Here is a 15,844-nt window from a genome sequence, read left to right as displayed (position 1 = left end):
ATGTACATATACAATGGAATATCGTTCTGCCTTAGAAGGAAGGAAATTTTGGTACATGCTACAGCATGGATAAAACTTAAGGCATGCTGAGTGCAATAAGTCAATCACAAAAAGACAAATACTGTGTAGTTCCACTTGTCTGAGGTACCTAGACTAGTCAAATTCATAAAGACAGAAAATACAATAGTAGTTTCCAGGGACTGATGGCATGAGAAAACTAGGAATTACCGTTTATGGTGCATGAAGTTTCAGTTTGAGAAAATGAAAATGAAAGTTCTGGATACTGATGGTGGTAATGGTTACATGACAATGTGAACGTACTTAACACTGCAGAACTTTGCAAATTATATATCTGCTAAATAATTTGTATCAAGGATATATAAAGAACTCTTACAACTCAATAATAAGAGAAATATTCCACTTAAACAAAAATGGTCTGGGCATCGTGGCTCACACTTGTAACCGTAACACTTTGGGAGGACAGTCCGAGGATGGGAGTTTAAGACCAGCCTGGGCAACTTATGGAGACCCTGTCTCTACAAAATTTTTAAATAAGTGAGCCATAGTGTTGTGCACCTGTAGTCCCAGCTACTAGGGAGGCTGGGGTGGAAGGATCACTTGAGCCCAAGAGTTTGAGGCTGCAGTGAGCCAAGATCAGATCACTACTTTTTGTTTGTTTGTTTTTTAAATGGACAAAGGATTTGAATAGATAATTAACTACATAGGTATAATGAAATGGCTAATAAGATATATAAATGGAACAAGATAAATAGCTAATAAGCACATGAAACCATGCCAAACATTTTTTAGTCATTAAAAAAATACCAAATTAAAGCCACAAATATGACACCACTACAAACCCTCTAGAATGGATGTGGAGAAACAGAAACTTTCATACATTATTGGCAGGACTGTAAAATGCTACAGTCACTTTGGAACAAAGTTTTGCACTTTACTAAACAGTTAAACTTGCCATATGATTTAGTAGTTGCACTCCTAGGTATCTCTCTAGAAGAACAACATTTATTCACACAAAGACATGTATACAAATGTTTACAGCAGTATTACAATGATTCAAAATGAGAGTATTATTCATAGTGACTCAAATACTCTCAACTAGTGAATGGAGATGAAAATGTGGCACACCCAACTAATGGAAAAATATTCGGCAAAAAAAAGGAATACTACCACACAGACATAGAGTGTGAAATAATAGATGTTAGACTCAGAAGGATGAGAAGGGGATAAAGGATAAGAAGTTACTTATGTGTACAATGCACATTCTTTAGCTGGTGATTACACTAAAAGCCCAGACTTCACCACTGTGCAATATATCCATGTAAAAAAACTGCACTCGCACCCCTTAATTTACACATATTTTGAAAAAAGAAATATTATGACCTGGATGCACCTAAAAACATTATGCTAAATGAAAACCAAACACAAATGACTATATACCATATGATTTCATTGATACGAAAATTTCAGGAAGCTAAATCCAAATGGACAAAAGTAGGCCAAGGTTTTCTGAGGCTGGAGTGGGAGAAGAGGTTGATGACAAATGGGCATAGTACTTTTTAATGTTGATATATATATGTTCTAAAACTAGATTGTGATGATGGATGCACAACACTATAAATTTACTAAAAATCAATGTACACTTAGATGTATGCTTATGCACCTCAAAGCTCTTAAAAATTTAAACCATAGCAAATTCTGCAGCATATCTACAATAATATCCAAATTTTCATAGGTAAATTTATGTATGATTTATGGTTGAAATAAGGTAAACCACTTGGGGGACAGTAGATTTGTGACAGCAACTCAAAGGAAAGCAATTATAACTTAAAGGTAAGAAACCTCTCTGATTCTAACCAATTGGTCCCTGCTCATCAGTAAGAAATTTGAATGAAGAAATTGTCTCAGTTTGTGGCAGATGTAAATTCCAAAATAATTTTAAATTGTAAATTTACTATATTTTTTCTGATTAAATAAATTGCCTAACAAACTAATACAGGTGGAACACTTTAATGCAGGTCCTATACCACCATTTTAGATGACATACAAATACCGAAGTAAATAATCACACATGAAAAAAATCTTTTTTCAACTCCTCTTCAATCTTTTTTATTTAGGTAAGGAGAATATCTGAATGAGGTGCTAGTTTATTTCTAAGCACCTTGCATAAAAAGGGCTAATTGTCCTTTTTAACAAAGGAATAAGAGTTTGGCAGGAAACTATATTTTTCATAACTTTTTTTTTGAGAAAGGGTTTCACCCTGTCACCCAGGCTGGGTTGCCATAGTGCAATCATGGCTCATTGCAGTCTCAACCTCCTAGACTCAAACTACTCTGTAGTTCATCAAAATTTAAATAGTATACAGTCACCAGATTAGCTGAGACCACAGGCATGCACCACCATAGCCAGCTAATTTTTTTATTTGTATTTTTTATAGAGATGGGGGTCTCCCTATACTGTCCAGACTGATCTTGAACTCCTGGGCTCAAGTGATCCTCCCACCTAGGCCCCCAAAAGTGCTGACGTTACAGGTGTGAGCCACTGTGCCCAGCTTTATAAAATTGTTTTTATTGTATTCTTTCATAATACCTTCTATTCATATAAATGGTACTAGATTTCCATTTATGGTGAAAGTATAAATTCATTTATTTTGAAAGAGAATTTCAAGTTTAAAAGTTACAATGAATAGGTAGTATGAGAACAGGGCAAAAGTCATGAATGAGAAATAAAAAGAATTTATATTTGGGAAACTTTGCTTACTATGATGTAAAATACCTAGTCCACGGTAAACTCCAGATAAATATTTAACTATAATATGGATTATGTTAATGATTCATAAACACCTGAAGATGACTGCCAGGCACTGGCCTGGCAGAACCCACTGTGGTCCTGTGGTAGTGGTAGCCACAGAGGCAGATTCTCCTCTGCCTGTGGACAAGGGAAAAAGTGGGAAGAACTTTGTGTTGTGGTTTCAGTGCCAGCTTAGGCACAACAGAACAGAATATCAGGCAAATTGCTAAGAATTTTGACGCCAATCCCTGGCTTCCAGACAGCATTTCTGAACTGGCCTGGGGTTTGCGGAATGAGACACTCTGAAGGAAAGGACACAAGCCTGGCTGGCTTTGCCAACTGCTAATGGTAGAGCCTTAGGGCCTTGGGTGAACATAGGTGGCAGCCAGGTGGTGGTGACAGCAGGCCTTGGATGAGACCCAGTGCTCTGCTGGCTTCAGGTCTAACCCAGCTTAGTTTCAGTGGTGGTGGCAACAGGGGTGCTTGCAACAACACATCCCTAGTTCCAGACGACTCAGCACAGAGAGAGACTCCATTTGTTCAGAAGAAAGTTAAGGGAAAAGAACAAGAGTCTCTACCTAGTAATCCAAATAATTCTTCCAGATTTTATCCAAGACCACCAAGACAGTATCTCTGAGTCTGCAAAAACCACAGCATTATTGGGCATGGGGTCCAAGTTCCTTCGAATAACTGGAAAGACTTCTCAAGAAGGACAGGTACAAACAAGCCCAGACTGCGAAGACTACAATAAATACCTACCTCTTCGATGTCCAGACACCAATGAACATCTACAAGCATCAAATCAAGATCATCCAGGAAAACATGACCCCACCAAACAAACTAAGTAAGGCAGGGACCAACCCTGGAAAAAGAGAGATAGATATGTGATCTTTCAGGCAGGAATTAAAAATAGCTATGTTGAGGAAAGTCAAACAAATTGAAAATAACACAGAGAAAGACCTCAGAATTCTATCACATTTTAAACAAAGAGATTTAAATTTTTAAAAATCAAGCAGCAATTCTAAAGTTGAAAAATGCAACCAATAAACTGAAGAATACATCAGAGTCTCTTAAAGCAGAACTGATCAAGCAGAAGAAAGAATTAGTGAGCTTGAAGACAGGCTACTTGAAAATATAGTCAGAGAAGTAAACAAAAGAAAAAAGAATAAGGAACAGTGAAGCATGCCTAAAAAATTGCATCAAAAGGGCAAATCTAAGAGGTATTGGCCTTAAAGAGGAAGTAGAGAAAGAGACCAGAGTAGAAAGTTCATTCAAAGGGATAAGAGAGAACTTCCCAAACCTAGAGAAAGATATCAGCATTCAAATATGAGAAGGTTACAGAACGCCAAGCAGATTTAACCTAAAGAAGACTACCTTATGGCGGCTGGGCACAGTGGCTCACGCCTGTAATCCCAGCACTTTGGGAGGCCGAGGAGGGTGGATCATGAGATCAGGAGATCAAGACCATCCTGGCTAACACGGTGAAACCCCATGTCTACTAAAAATACAAAAATTTAGCTGGGCGTGGTGGCAGGCGCCTGTAGTCCCAGTTACTCGGGAGGCTGAGGCAAGAGAATGGCATGAACCCAGGAGGGAGAGCTTGCAGTGAGCCAAGACTGTGCCACTGTACTCCAGTGTGGGCAACAGAGCAAGACTCCCGTCAAAAAAAAAAAAAAGAAGACTACCTTATGGCATCTATAGACTCTCAAAGGTCAAGGATAAAGAAAGATACAAAAAATGGCAACAGAAAAAAAAGGAACAAATAACATACAATAGAGCTCCAATATGTTCGGTAGCAGACTTTTCAGTAAAAACCTTATAGGCCATATTTCAACAATATATGGAAAGTGCTGACAAAACAAACAAACAAACAAAAGCATTTACCCTAGAACAGTATATCCAGTGAAAATATCCTTCAAGCATGAAGGAGAAATAAAGACCTTCACAGACAAAAAAAAAACCTAAGAGTTCATCAACACTGGATCTACCCTATAAGAAATGCTAAAGGGAGTTGTTCAATCTGAAAGAGTATTTAATGACCAAGAAGAAACCATCGGAAGGTACAACTCGCTGGTAACAGTAAGTATATAGAAAAACACAGAAGAGTACAACTCCTTCTACTTGAGTAGTTTACACACCACAATTACACTCTTATTTTACAACTTCAAATAAATAACCTAATGATGTCTCTTATAAGAGTGTCATTGTAGTGTGTAAACTGCTCTTAAGTAGAAAGACTGATGAAATAAACCAATAAAAAATAACTACAACTTTTCAAGACATAGTTCAGTAAGACATGAGAAACAAAAAAGTTAAAAAGCAGAGGGATGAAGTTAAAGTGTAGAGTTTTAATTACACTTTAAACACTTTTTGTGTGTTTGTCTGCTTATACAATCAGTGTTGTCATGAGTTTAAAATAATGGGTTATAAGATAGTATTTGCAAGCCTCACAGTAAACTCAAATCAAAAACACACAACAGATACACAAAACACAAAAAGCAAGAAATTAAATCATGGCACAAGAGAAAACGACCTTCACTAAAAGGAAGACAGCAAGTAAAGAAAGACCACAAAACAACCAGAAAATATATATCAAAATGACACAAGTCCCTACTTATCAATAATAGCATTGACTATAAACAGACCAAACTCTCCAATCGAAAGACAGAGAGTGGCTGAATGGATGAAACTGATCTGTTGCCCACAAGAAACACACTTCACATACAAAGGTATGCATAGACTGAAAATAAGGGGATGAAAAAGATATTACATGCCAATGGAAACCAAAAGAGCAGGAGTAATTATATAAATACCGACAAAACAGATTTCAAGACAAAAATTGTGAGACAAAGTATGTGATTATATACTGAGAAAAGAGTCAATCCAGCAACAGAATGTAACAATCATATGTATACATGCACCCAACACACCCAGATATGTAAAGCAAACATTATTAGGGCTAAAGAGAGAGCTAGATCTCAATATAATAGCTGGAGACTTTAACACCCCACTTTCAGCACTGAATCCAACTCCTAGACAGAAACTCAACAAAGGAACATCAGACTTAATTCGCACTACAGAACAAATGGACCTAACAGATATTTATAGAACATTTCATCCAAAGGCTGCAGAACACACATTCTTTCCCTCAGTACATGGATCACTTAAGCACTGCACATATGGTAGGTCACAAATCTTAAAACACTCAAAAAAACTGAAATAATATCAAGCATCTTCTCTGATAGTAGAGTTAAACTAGAAATCAATAAGAACAATTCTGGAAATCATACAAACACTTGGAAATTAAACAATATGTTCCTGAATGACCAATGGGTCAGTGCAGAAATTAAGAAGCAAACTGAAAACTTTATTGAAACAAATGATAATGGAAATACAACATACCAAAAGTTATGGGATACAGCAAAAGCAGTACTAACAGAGAAATTTCCAGCTATAAGTACCTACATCATAAAAGAAGAAAAGATAGTGGCTCACGCCTAAATCCTAGCACTTTGGGAGCTGAGGTGGGCAGATTGCTTGAGCTCAGGAATTTGAGAACAGCCTGGGAAACATGGTGAAATCCCATCTCTACAAAAATTAGCTGGGCACGGTGGCATGCAACTCCCAACTATTTGGGAGGCCGAGGTGGGAGGATCACATGAACTTGGGAGGTTGAGGCTACAGTGAGCTGAGATTGCACGACTGCACTCTAGCCTGGGGAATAAAGTGAGACCCTGTCTCAGAAAAGAAGAAGAAAAACTTCAAATAAATAACCTAATGATGCCTCTTAAACAACTAGAAAAGCAAGAGCAAACAACCCAAAATTAGTAACAGAAATAATAAAGATGAAGCAGAAATAAATTAATTTGAAGAAAATAATCCAAAAAACTAAAGAAACAAAAAGTTGCTTTTTAGAAAAGATAAACAAAACTGACAAATCTTAAAAGAGAAAACCCAAATAAATAAAATCAGAGATAAGAAAGGAGACATTACAATTGATAACACAAAAATTCAAAGGATCATCAGAAACTACTATGAGCAACTATATGCCAATAAATTGGAAAATCTAGATGAAGTGGATAAATCCCTAAGCACATACAACCTACCAAGATTGAACCATGAAGAAATTCAAAACCTGAACAGACCAAAAATGAGATTGAACCTGTAATAAAAAGTCTCCCAGTAAAGAAAAGCCCAAGACCCAGTGGTTTCACCGCTCAATTCCAACAAACATTTAAAGAAGAACACCAATACTACTGAAACTGTTCTCAAAAATACAGGAGGAGGGAGTACTTCCAAACTCATTCTATGAGGCCAGGATTACCCTCATACCAAACCCAGACAAAGACACATCAATAAAGAAAACTACAGGTCAATATTTCTGATGAACATTGATGCGAAAATCCTGAACAAAATACAAGCTAACCAGATTCAACAATATATTTAAAAGATCATTCATCATGAACAAGTGGGATTTATTCCAGGAATGCAAGGATGGTTCAACATATGCAAATCAATGAATGTGATACATCAACAGAAGGAAGGAGAAAAACTATATGATCATTTCAACTGATGCTGAAAAAGCATTTCATGAAAATTCAACATCCCTTCATAAAAACCCTCAAAAAACTGGGTATAGAAGGAACATACCTCAACATAATAAAAGCCATATATAACAGACCCATTGCTAGTATCATACTGAGTACATAAAAACTGAAAGCCTTTCCTCTAAGATCAGGCACCCGACAAAGATGCCCACCTTCACTACCGTTATTCCACACAGTACTGGAAGTGTCCATCAACAGATGGGTGGATAAAGAAAATGCGGTACTTATACATAATGGAGTACTACTCAGTTATTTAAAAAAAAAAAAAATGAGATCCAGTCATTTACAACAACATGGATGGAACTAGAGTTTGTTATGTTAAGTGCAATAAGCCAGGCACAGAGAGACAAACATAGAATGTTCTCACTTATTTTGTGGGATCTAAAAATCAAAACAATTGAACTCATGGTGAGAGAGAGTAGAAAGATGGTTACCAGCGGCTGGGAAAGAAAGGTAGCTGGGGGGATAGGAAGGGAGGTGGGAACAGCTAATGGGTACAAAAAAAAGAGAATGAGTATGACCTAGTATTTGACAGCACAACAGGGTGACTACAGTCAAAAGCACAACAGGGTGACTAGAGATTGCAGTGAGCTGAGATTGTGCCACTGCACTCCAACCTGGGCAACTGAAGTGAAATCCTGTCTCAAAAACAAACAAACAACAACAAAAAAAACACACAAAAAAACAAACACCTACTGTGTTCTCACAAAAATTAAAAAACTAAAACTTAAAAAAATTGCTATGCCACACATAGGACAAATGCCTTAAATTCATTAATATTAAAAATGTTTATTAAACATCTTCTTTGTACAGGCACTATAGATAATACAAATTAAGATAGTTTCTGTGCTCCAGAAATGTATAATCTAGTTGGAGAAATAAAGCATAAGTGCAAAACTTACAATAAAAGCAGTAGTTCAAAGGAAAAAGCAAAATTGTCTCTGAAGATGACATGATTTTATATGAAGAAAACCCTAAAAACCATGAAAAAAAATTTAGAACTAAGAAATGAATTTAGTGAAGTTGCAAGATATAAAATCAACATACAAAAATAAGTTATGTTTCTACACAAGAACCATGAGTATCTAAAAAATAAATTAAGAAAACATGGCTGGGCGTGGTGGCTCACGCCTATAATCCCAGCACTTTGGGAGGCCGAGGCAGGCAGATCACCTGAGGTCAGGAATCGAGACCAGCCTGGCCAACATGGTGAAACCCCATCTCTACTGAAAATACAAAAATTAGCTGGGTATGGTCGCAGGCACCTGTAATCCCAGCTACTCGGGAAACTGGGAGAGGAGAATCGCTTGAACCCGGGAGGTGGAGGTTGCAGTGAGCTGAGATTGCTCCATTGCACTCCAGCCTCGGTGAAAAGAGTGAGACTTTGTCTTAAAAAAAAAAAAGAAAAGAAAAGAAAACAATACCACGTACAGTAGCATCAAAAACACTAAATACTAAAATACATTTAACCAACACTAAACACTATAAAATGCTGATGAAGGAAACTGAAGAAGGCACAAATAAATGGCTGGATATCTTATGTTCATGGATTGGAAGAATTAATGTTGTTAAAATGTCCATACCATCCAAACCAATCTACGGATTCAATGCAATCCCTATCAGAATTCCAATGACATTTTCACATAAATAGAAAAACAATCTAAAATTTATACAGAACCACAATAGCCCATGAATAGCCAAGGCCATCTTGAGAAAGAACAACAAAGCTGGAAGTGTCACATTACCTATGTGTTAGTCCGTTTTCACACTGTTATAACAAACTTCCCTGAGATTTGGTAATTTATAAAGAAAGAGGTTTAACAGATTCAGTTCTGTAATGGCTGACGAGGCTTCAGGAAACTTACAATCGTGGCAGAAGGGGAAGCGGGCACTTGTTACATGGTGGCAGGCAAGAGAGAGACAGCATGTGTAGAAGGAACAGTCAAACACTTATAAAACCATCAGATCTCATGAGAACTTACTATCACAAGAACAGCACAGGGAAAACTGACTCTATGACCTAAAGACCTCCTACCAGGTCCTGCCCTCCATACATGGGGATTATAGGGATTACAATTAGAGATGAAATTTGGGTGGGGAAACAGAATCAAACCACATCAACCTGATTTCAAAGTACATTACAAAGCTACAGTAATCAAAATAGTATGGTACTGACATAAAAAGAGATACACAGACCACTGCCACAGAATGGAGTCCAGAAATAAAACCACGCATGCATATATGGTCAATTAATCTTTCACCAAGTGCTAAGGATGGAGAAAACACATCCTGCAACACTGACTTTTCAACACCATAAACAGTGTTGGGAAAATTGGATATCCACATGCAAAAGAAGGAAACTGACCCTTATCTTACACTATCAACTCAAGAAGGATGAATAGGGAGGGGGAAGGGAGGATGGTTAATAGGTACAAAAAACAGAAAGAATGAATAAGGACTGGGTGTGGTGGCCAGATCACTTGTGTCCAGGAATCTGAGACTGGCCTGGGCAATATGGCAAGACCCCATCTCTACAAAAAATTAACTCGGCATGGTGGCACGCATCTGTAGTCCCAGCTACCCAGGATGCTAAGGTGGGAGAACTGCTTGAGCCCAAGAGGTCGAGGCTGCAATAAGCCATGATCATGACACTGTACTCCAGAGTGACAAAGTGAGACCCTGTCTAGATGATGAATAAAATCTAGTATTTGATAGCACAACAGGGTAACTACAGTCCTGTATCAAAATATCCCATATACCCCATAAATACACAGATCTATGTACCCACAAAAATTAAAAGAAGGATCAAAGACTTAAATGTAAAACCTGAAACCATACAAATCCTAGAAGAAAATGGGAAAAACACCCTGACATCTGTTTTCACGATGGCATTTTGGATGACATCAAAAGCACAGGTAACAAAAGCAAAAATAAACAAGCAGGATTGCATGAAATTAAGTTATTGTACAGTAAACAATCAACAAGATAAAAAAGCAACCTATGGAATAGGAGAAAATATTTGCAAACCATACATCTAAAAGGGGGCTAATATCCAAGATACGTAAGGAATTCATACAACTCAGTAGCAAAAAGCAAAACAAAACAAATAACCTAATTTAAAAATGGCCAAGAAATCTGAACAGATGTTTTCCCAAAAAACAACCAATGACCAGTAGATGCTCAATACACTAATCATCAGGAAGATGCAAATCAAAACTATAAGATATCTCATACCTGTTAGGATATCTATTATCAAAAAGTCAAATCATAACAAGTGTTGGCAAAGATGTGGAGAAAAGGGATGCCCTCCCTGTACACTGCTGATGGGACTGCAAAATGGTACAGTCATTATGGAAAACAGAAGTTCCTCAAACTAAAAACAGGACTATCACATGATCCAACAATCCCACTTCTAGGTATATATCCAAAGGAATTGAAATCAGTAACTCAAAGAGATCTGCACTCTCATATTCTTTGCAGCATTATTCAAAGTAGCAAAGATATGGAAACAACCTAAGTGTCTGTCAATAGATGAATGGATAAAGAAAACGTAACACACACACATACACACATGAAATATTATTCAGCCTTTAAAAAACAAGGAAATCCTGCCATCTGCAACAACATGGACGAAACTTAAGGACACCATACTAAGTGAGCAAGACATAAAACAACTGCATGATGTCATACATGGAATATAAAGACGTCAAACTCATAGAAACAGAAGAGTAGAACAATGATTGCCAGGGCCTAGGAGGTGGGTGAAATGAGAGTACTTCGGTCAAAGGTACAAATTTTCAGGTATAAAATGAATACATTCTGGGGACCTAATGTATGCCACAGTAACTATCGTTAATAATGATATTTATTTCCATAATTAACACATATCGTATACTTGAAATTCGCTAAGAGAGTAGGTCTTAAGCGTTCTCATCCCACATACAAAAAAAGGGGTAACTGTGTGAGATGGTGGATCTGTTAATTAGACTGACTGTGGTTATCAATTCACAGGGTAGATCCAAGTATTGCACAGCACACCTTAAATATATACAATTTTTACTTGTCAATTATACCTCAACAAAGCTGGTAGTAGGGGGGAAGCAGCAGTTCATCAGAAAAATGAACACTTATGGTTATAGTAGGTAAAGAATGACTCATAAAGAAAGGATTTCAACAGCAGTTAAAGGATGGATAATATTCGGACAGGCAGAAATGAGGCAAGAGAGCATTCCAAGAAGGGAGTGTCTGTGATATCAAACTAAGGAGTTTGAACTTCATTCTTTAATCAACAGTGAACCCTAGAAGACTTCAGAGCAGTGAATTTATAAAGAAGGCTCTCTGGAGGCAGTGAGTAATAGAGTTAAAAGGGTGAGAAATGGGAATGCTGGGAAAATACAAATAAAATGGTCTTCCTGAGGTCACACAGTTAATCATATACCTGATCCAAAGCTTGGTTCTTTTGAAAGATCATTGTTTTTTTTCCATGATTAGCACACCAGTGGGAACTAAGTTTTTGCTCAGGATTACTAAATGACATACAATTTATTTTATAAGCCTAGCAATTATTTGCCCATTTCAGCTTTTTATTAACTACCTACAACAGTGATAACTCACAAGATTTATCATATTAACACATTAACATCTTTACACAGTTCACATATAACATGTCTCTTCATCCCTTTTATACACATCTGTATTTTACAGTTGGTGTTCAAAAATACATCTGAAGGTAATTTAAATGTTTAAAGTCAGTGACGTGAAAAATGAGATATGATTATACATCTAATTTAGAATGGCTACATTCAAAGATATCATTTTGATGTTCACATATATAGACTTTCATATTCACAGTTAATATATTAAAGGAGTAATTCTGGGCCCCCAGTACAGTACAAAATGTAATTCATCTCACACTATACCTATGTCAATCATAAATCATAACCTACCTTATATAGCAGTTTCATCCTCAAAGCTGAAACTAGTTCTTTTACAACAACCTTAGCAGAAATGTATCAATTGCCCCCAGTAAAGTTCTACCTCTACCACCCCAATCTAGCCTACACATATTGAGCCCTTTTTAACACCTTTTCGGGGGCTCCAAAATGTAACATTGGGGCTTCAATATAAAAAAGCTAAGTGACTATCTAGAGGCTCTTTTGTTCATAAACAACACTATACTGTATTTCTCAACTTTGGGGGAGGAAATAATTATGAAGACATATGAGTCTATAACAGTGGAATTCCGAATACCTACTTAGAATAGAGGACAGTAGGTATAAGTAGTACATAAAAGTTCACTAGAAGACCCATATAATGTACAGTTAGAGATTTTAACAGAGATTCAGTCTTATGAAGCATCATTGTGCACATACAATTTCCACAATTCTTTTGAACATTAAAACAACCAGCTTAGACGACCAAACGACTGTCCCTTCCATAAGGCTGGTTGTCTCTTTTTAAAACCTATCCCTCCTAAGAGAGCTTGATTTACTAAGTGAGCCCTAACAAAATTTCAAGTAAGCAAATCTTGTTTTATCATCTCTATGAGAATGTCTTCCTGCCTTCAAATGCCCTCAAGCAGCTGTAAGACTTCAACTCTGTAGAATCCTGTAGATCTTCAAAATATTAACATAAAATTACTTGCATCTACAGCCTCTCAAAAGTCAAAGCTTTTAGCAGCTCCATTAGAACTTTTAAAACCAATTCACTCTAAATTACGCAGTATAACTGACAGCCCTTTAATTTACCTAAAGGCATTTTCACTTTTAAATGAAGTGTGTTAATCTAAATTTATTTTAACTTATATACTTTCAGGAAGTTTAGAAATTAGAAAATCAAAATGAAAACTTTCATACAGAGTAAGAAAGCGCATATCCCAGGAAGAGAAGATTGGAAGCTGGAGTCTAGTAACTGTATCCCACTCACCTAGGCAAGTAATCACACACCTTATAATCACTTGGTTCAATACCTGATTTTTTTTTTTTTTTTTTTTTTTTGAGACAGAGTCTTGCCCTGTCACCAGGCTGGAGTACAGTGGTGGAATCCTGACTTACTGCAACCTCTGCCTCCTGGGTTCAAGTGATTCTCCTGCCTCAGCCTCCCGAGTAGCTGAGACTACAGGCGCGCGCTACCACCCCCAGCTAATGTTTTTGTGTTTTTAGTAGACGGGGTTTCACCATGTTGACCAGGATGGTCTCGATCTCTTGACCTCGTGAATACCTGATTTTTTTAAGTGACAACAAAGCTGGTGCCCAGAGACCAAGGTTAACCACTCATACTACAGTATCATGCAGCCTCCTGTAAGGTATCCTGCATTTCATTTCACTCCAGACCTCTAAACCCATGGGTTCCCTACAGCCTAACTTCTGCACACTGGAACTTAATAGTAGTGGTCCCTGGACTTCCGTGGAAAAAGGAAGCTGCATGTGAGGTGGGAATTTGAAAGAAGAGTATAAATAGTTTAAATTCCAGGACTGTCTTGGATTTCTAGATGTGGTATCTAACTCCAAAACCAAACAATGGACATTCTTAAGAATATTCACAATGTCCCTAAATTAAAGCAAATTTTTGTGCTCCTCTTATGGGGGAATAAAGTGGTTTACAGGCTTCTGGTCAATTCATACTGTTTACTTTTATTTAAAATTAACTTAGGTCTGCCTTTTTAAAGGTAAGAAAAGTTAAATTTTAGACGTAAAGTCTAAATTTGTTACATTCAAAAGAAATTATGTACTAAATTCAAAAGACAATTTAAATTCAAGTTCCATTTTTTCTGCATGTGCTTTAAAGTTAATAGTTATATACACCTAAACAAATGAAAAATTATTCAACTGTCATATACATTGTAAACGAGTATCTCATTTAGGAACCAGATGATACTTTATAGATATATGTGTATATATTTACACGTTTTTATATATATATACACACATACATACATATTCAAAACACCATCAAGCACTAGACAAAATAGTCATATTATTGGTATTAGGATTTTATAACAGTTTATTTTGTTCTGATTTGAATTTGAAAATTAGATCCGCCAAAACTTGATGGCAAATAGTCTGATTTACAGCCCAACTAGGACAGTCACAGGAGACACCAGAATTACCCGTCACTAAATCCCATCACCAGTTTTACCAGGGATGTGGGTGAGGACGGTCAAGGGCATTACAGGCAATCGAATAGTAACACACAAAGATTTGGGGATTTTACCAAACTAAAACCAGTATTTCACGAAGATCTAATAAGGACAAGGTCACAACCTATACCACATGGTCAAATTAACTTGGAAAGGAGAAAAACTTCACTCTGACATCGATTGGTACTGCCTTCTTTGGGGAGGAAAAAAAGGATTTTTATACTCTGAACTCTGTCGTTCTCATTGACAAAGTTATAGCAGTGTTTGTAGAGAGTAGGGAGTATCCCATCCACCACTTATTTCTTTCTCATATCTACTCAATACAAGAAAGAAAAAGATAACCAGGACTTAAAGCAAAACAGAATTCAGTTCCATGCTCCTCCCAAGCCTTATTATTTCCAGGTGTTATAACTGGGGGTTGTGCGAACAGATTTGAGTTCTACTTCCGCTCCTTTAACCCCCTACTCCGAAGAGTCCAAGAGCAGCAGCAAAGAAAAAGACCAACTCGAAAGTGGGGAAGGGATGTTGGAGTTAAAGAGGGGAGTTAAATAACCAGACCTTTAGTGAAGAATAAAGAATTCAGGCTGTAGTTTCTAGAAATAATTTATTATAGGCCTGTAAAGTCTGGCGCTGGGTAAAGCCCAAGAGGCTTTCCCTAACTCCAAAACAACGACCTTTAAAGGAAGGGAGGGTTGGGGCACCATAGCGGCCGGATTTCTAATTGTGGAAAGTTTAAACAAATTTGTTCCTCGGGGAATGGGGGAAGGGAGGGAAGAACAAGTCTGGGCTCGGCCGGGGAGCGTGCGGAGTCTGCACGGCGCGGCAGTCGGTCCAACGTGGGGAGGCTCAGGGATTTTCGGCAGCAGCGACTTCATCCACCCCGGACCGCCGGCTGGAGGACGTGCCCGGAGCCGGCGGGTACGTGCTGCCAAGCCGGTGGAAGGAGGACGCGGACGGCGAAGACAGGTGGGTCTGGCGCGAAGGGGCAGGGGTCCCGGGCGCTGGGTGGAAGTTAGGGGTGGGACGGCGCCGGGGGGCCGGGGAGGCAGCGGCGAAAGGCGGCGGGCGGCTCTACTTACTCGGCTGTACCAGATGCTGAGGCGGGCCGCGGCCAGCACGGCGAAGAAAGCCCTCTGCGGGTCGGACTGAACGTGGAAAGGCTCCTCGGCCGGGCTCCCCAGAGGGCACAGCAGCCTCTTGGGCCAGCCGCTCAGAAAATACATGGTCCGTGCGGAGCCACCGACGCCGGGGCCCCGGGCCCCCGGCTCCCAGCTGCGTCCGTCACACTCAG

At 38.1% G+C, this 15,844-nt stretch overlaps 2 protein-coding genes across 3 annotated transcripts in view; one reads left to right on the top strand and one right to left on the bottom strand.

Annotated features, from left to right (window-relative positions):
* Positions 1-15,838, bottom strand: part of RIC1 (RAB6A GEF complex partner 1) — a 165,408-nt gene extending 149,570 nt beyond the window's left edge. For both annotated transcript variants that reach the window (XM_011988383.1, XM_011988384.1), the window contains exon 1: positions 15,633-15,838. In XM_011988383.1, the coding sequence (XP_011843773.1) occupies positions 15,633-15,776 (144 nt within the window). In that variant the 5' untranslated portion in view covers positions 15,777-15,838. The remainder of the gene's footprint in view (positions 1-15,632) is intronic.
* Positions 15,013-15,844, top strand: part of PLGRKT (plasminogen receptor, C-terminal lysine transmembrane protein) — a 264,275-nt gene continuing 263,443 nt past the window's right edge. The window contains exon 1 of the mRNA XM_011988395.1: positions 15,013-15,519. The gene's annotated coding sequence lies outside the window, so the exon portion shown is untranslated. The remainder of the gene's footprint in view (positions 15,520-15,844) is intronic.

This window comes from Mandrillus leucophaeus, unplaced genomic scaffold (assembly GCF_000951045.1).
Source record: "Mandrillus leucophaeus isolate KB7577 unplaced genomic scaffold, Mleu.le_1.0 Scaffold329, whole genome shotgun sequence".
Classification (NCBI taxonomy): domain Eukaryota; kingdom Metazoa; phylum Chordata; class Mammalia; order Primates; family Cercopithecidae; genus Mandrillus; species Mandrillus leucophaeus.
The sequence above is the reverse complement of the archived record's forward strand: the minus strand, read 5'-3'. Positions and strand labels throughout refer to the sequence as shown.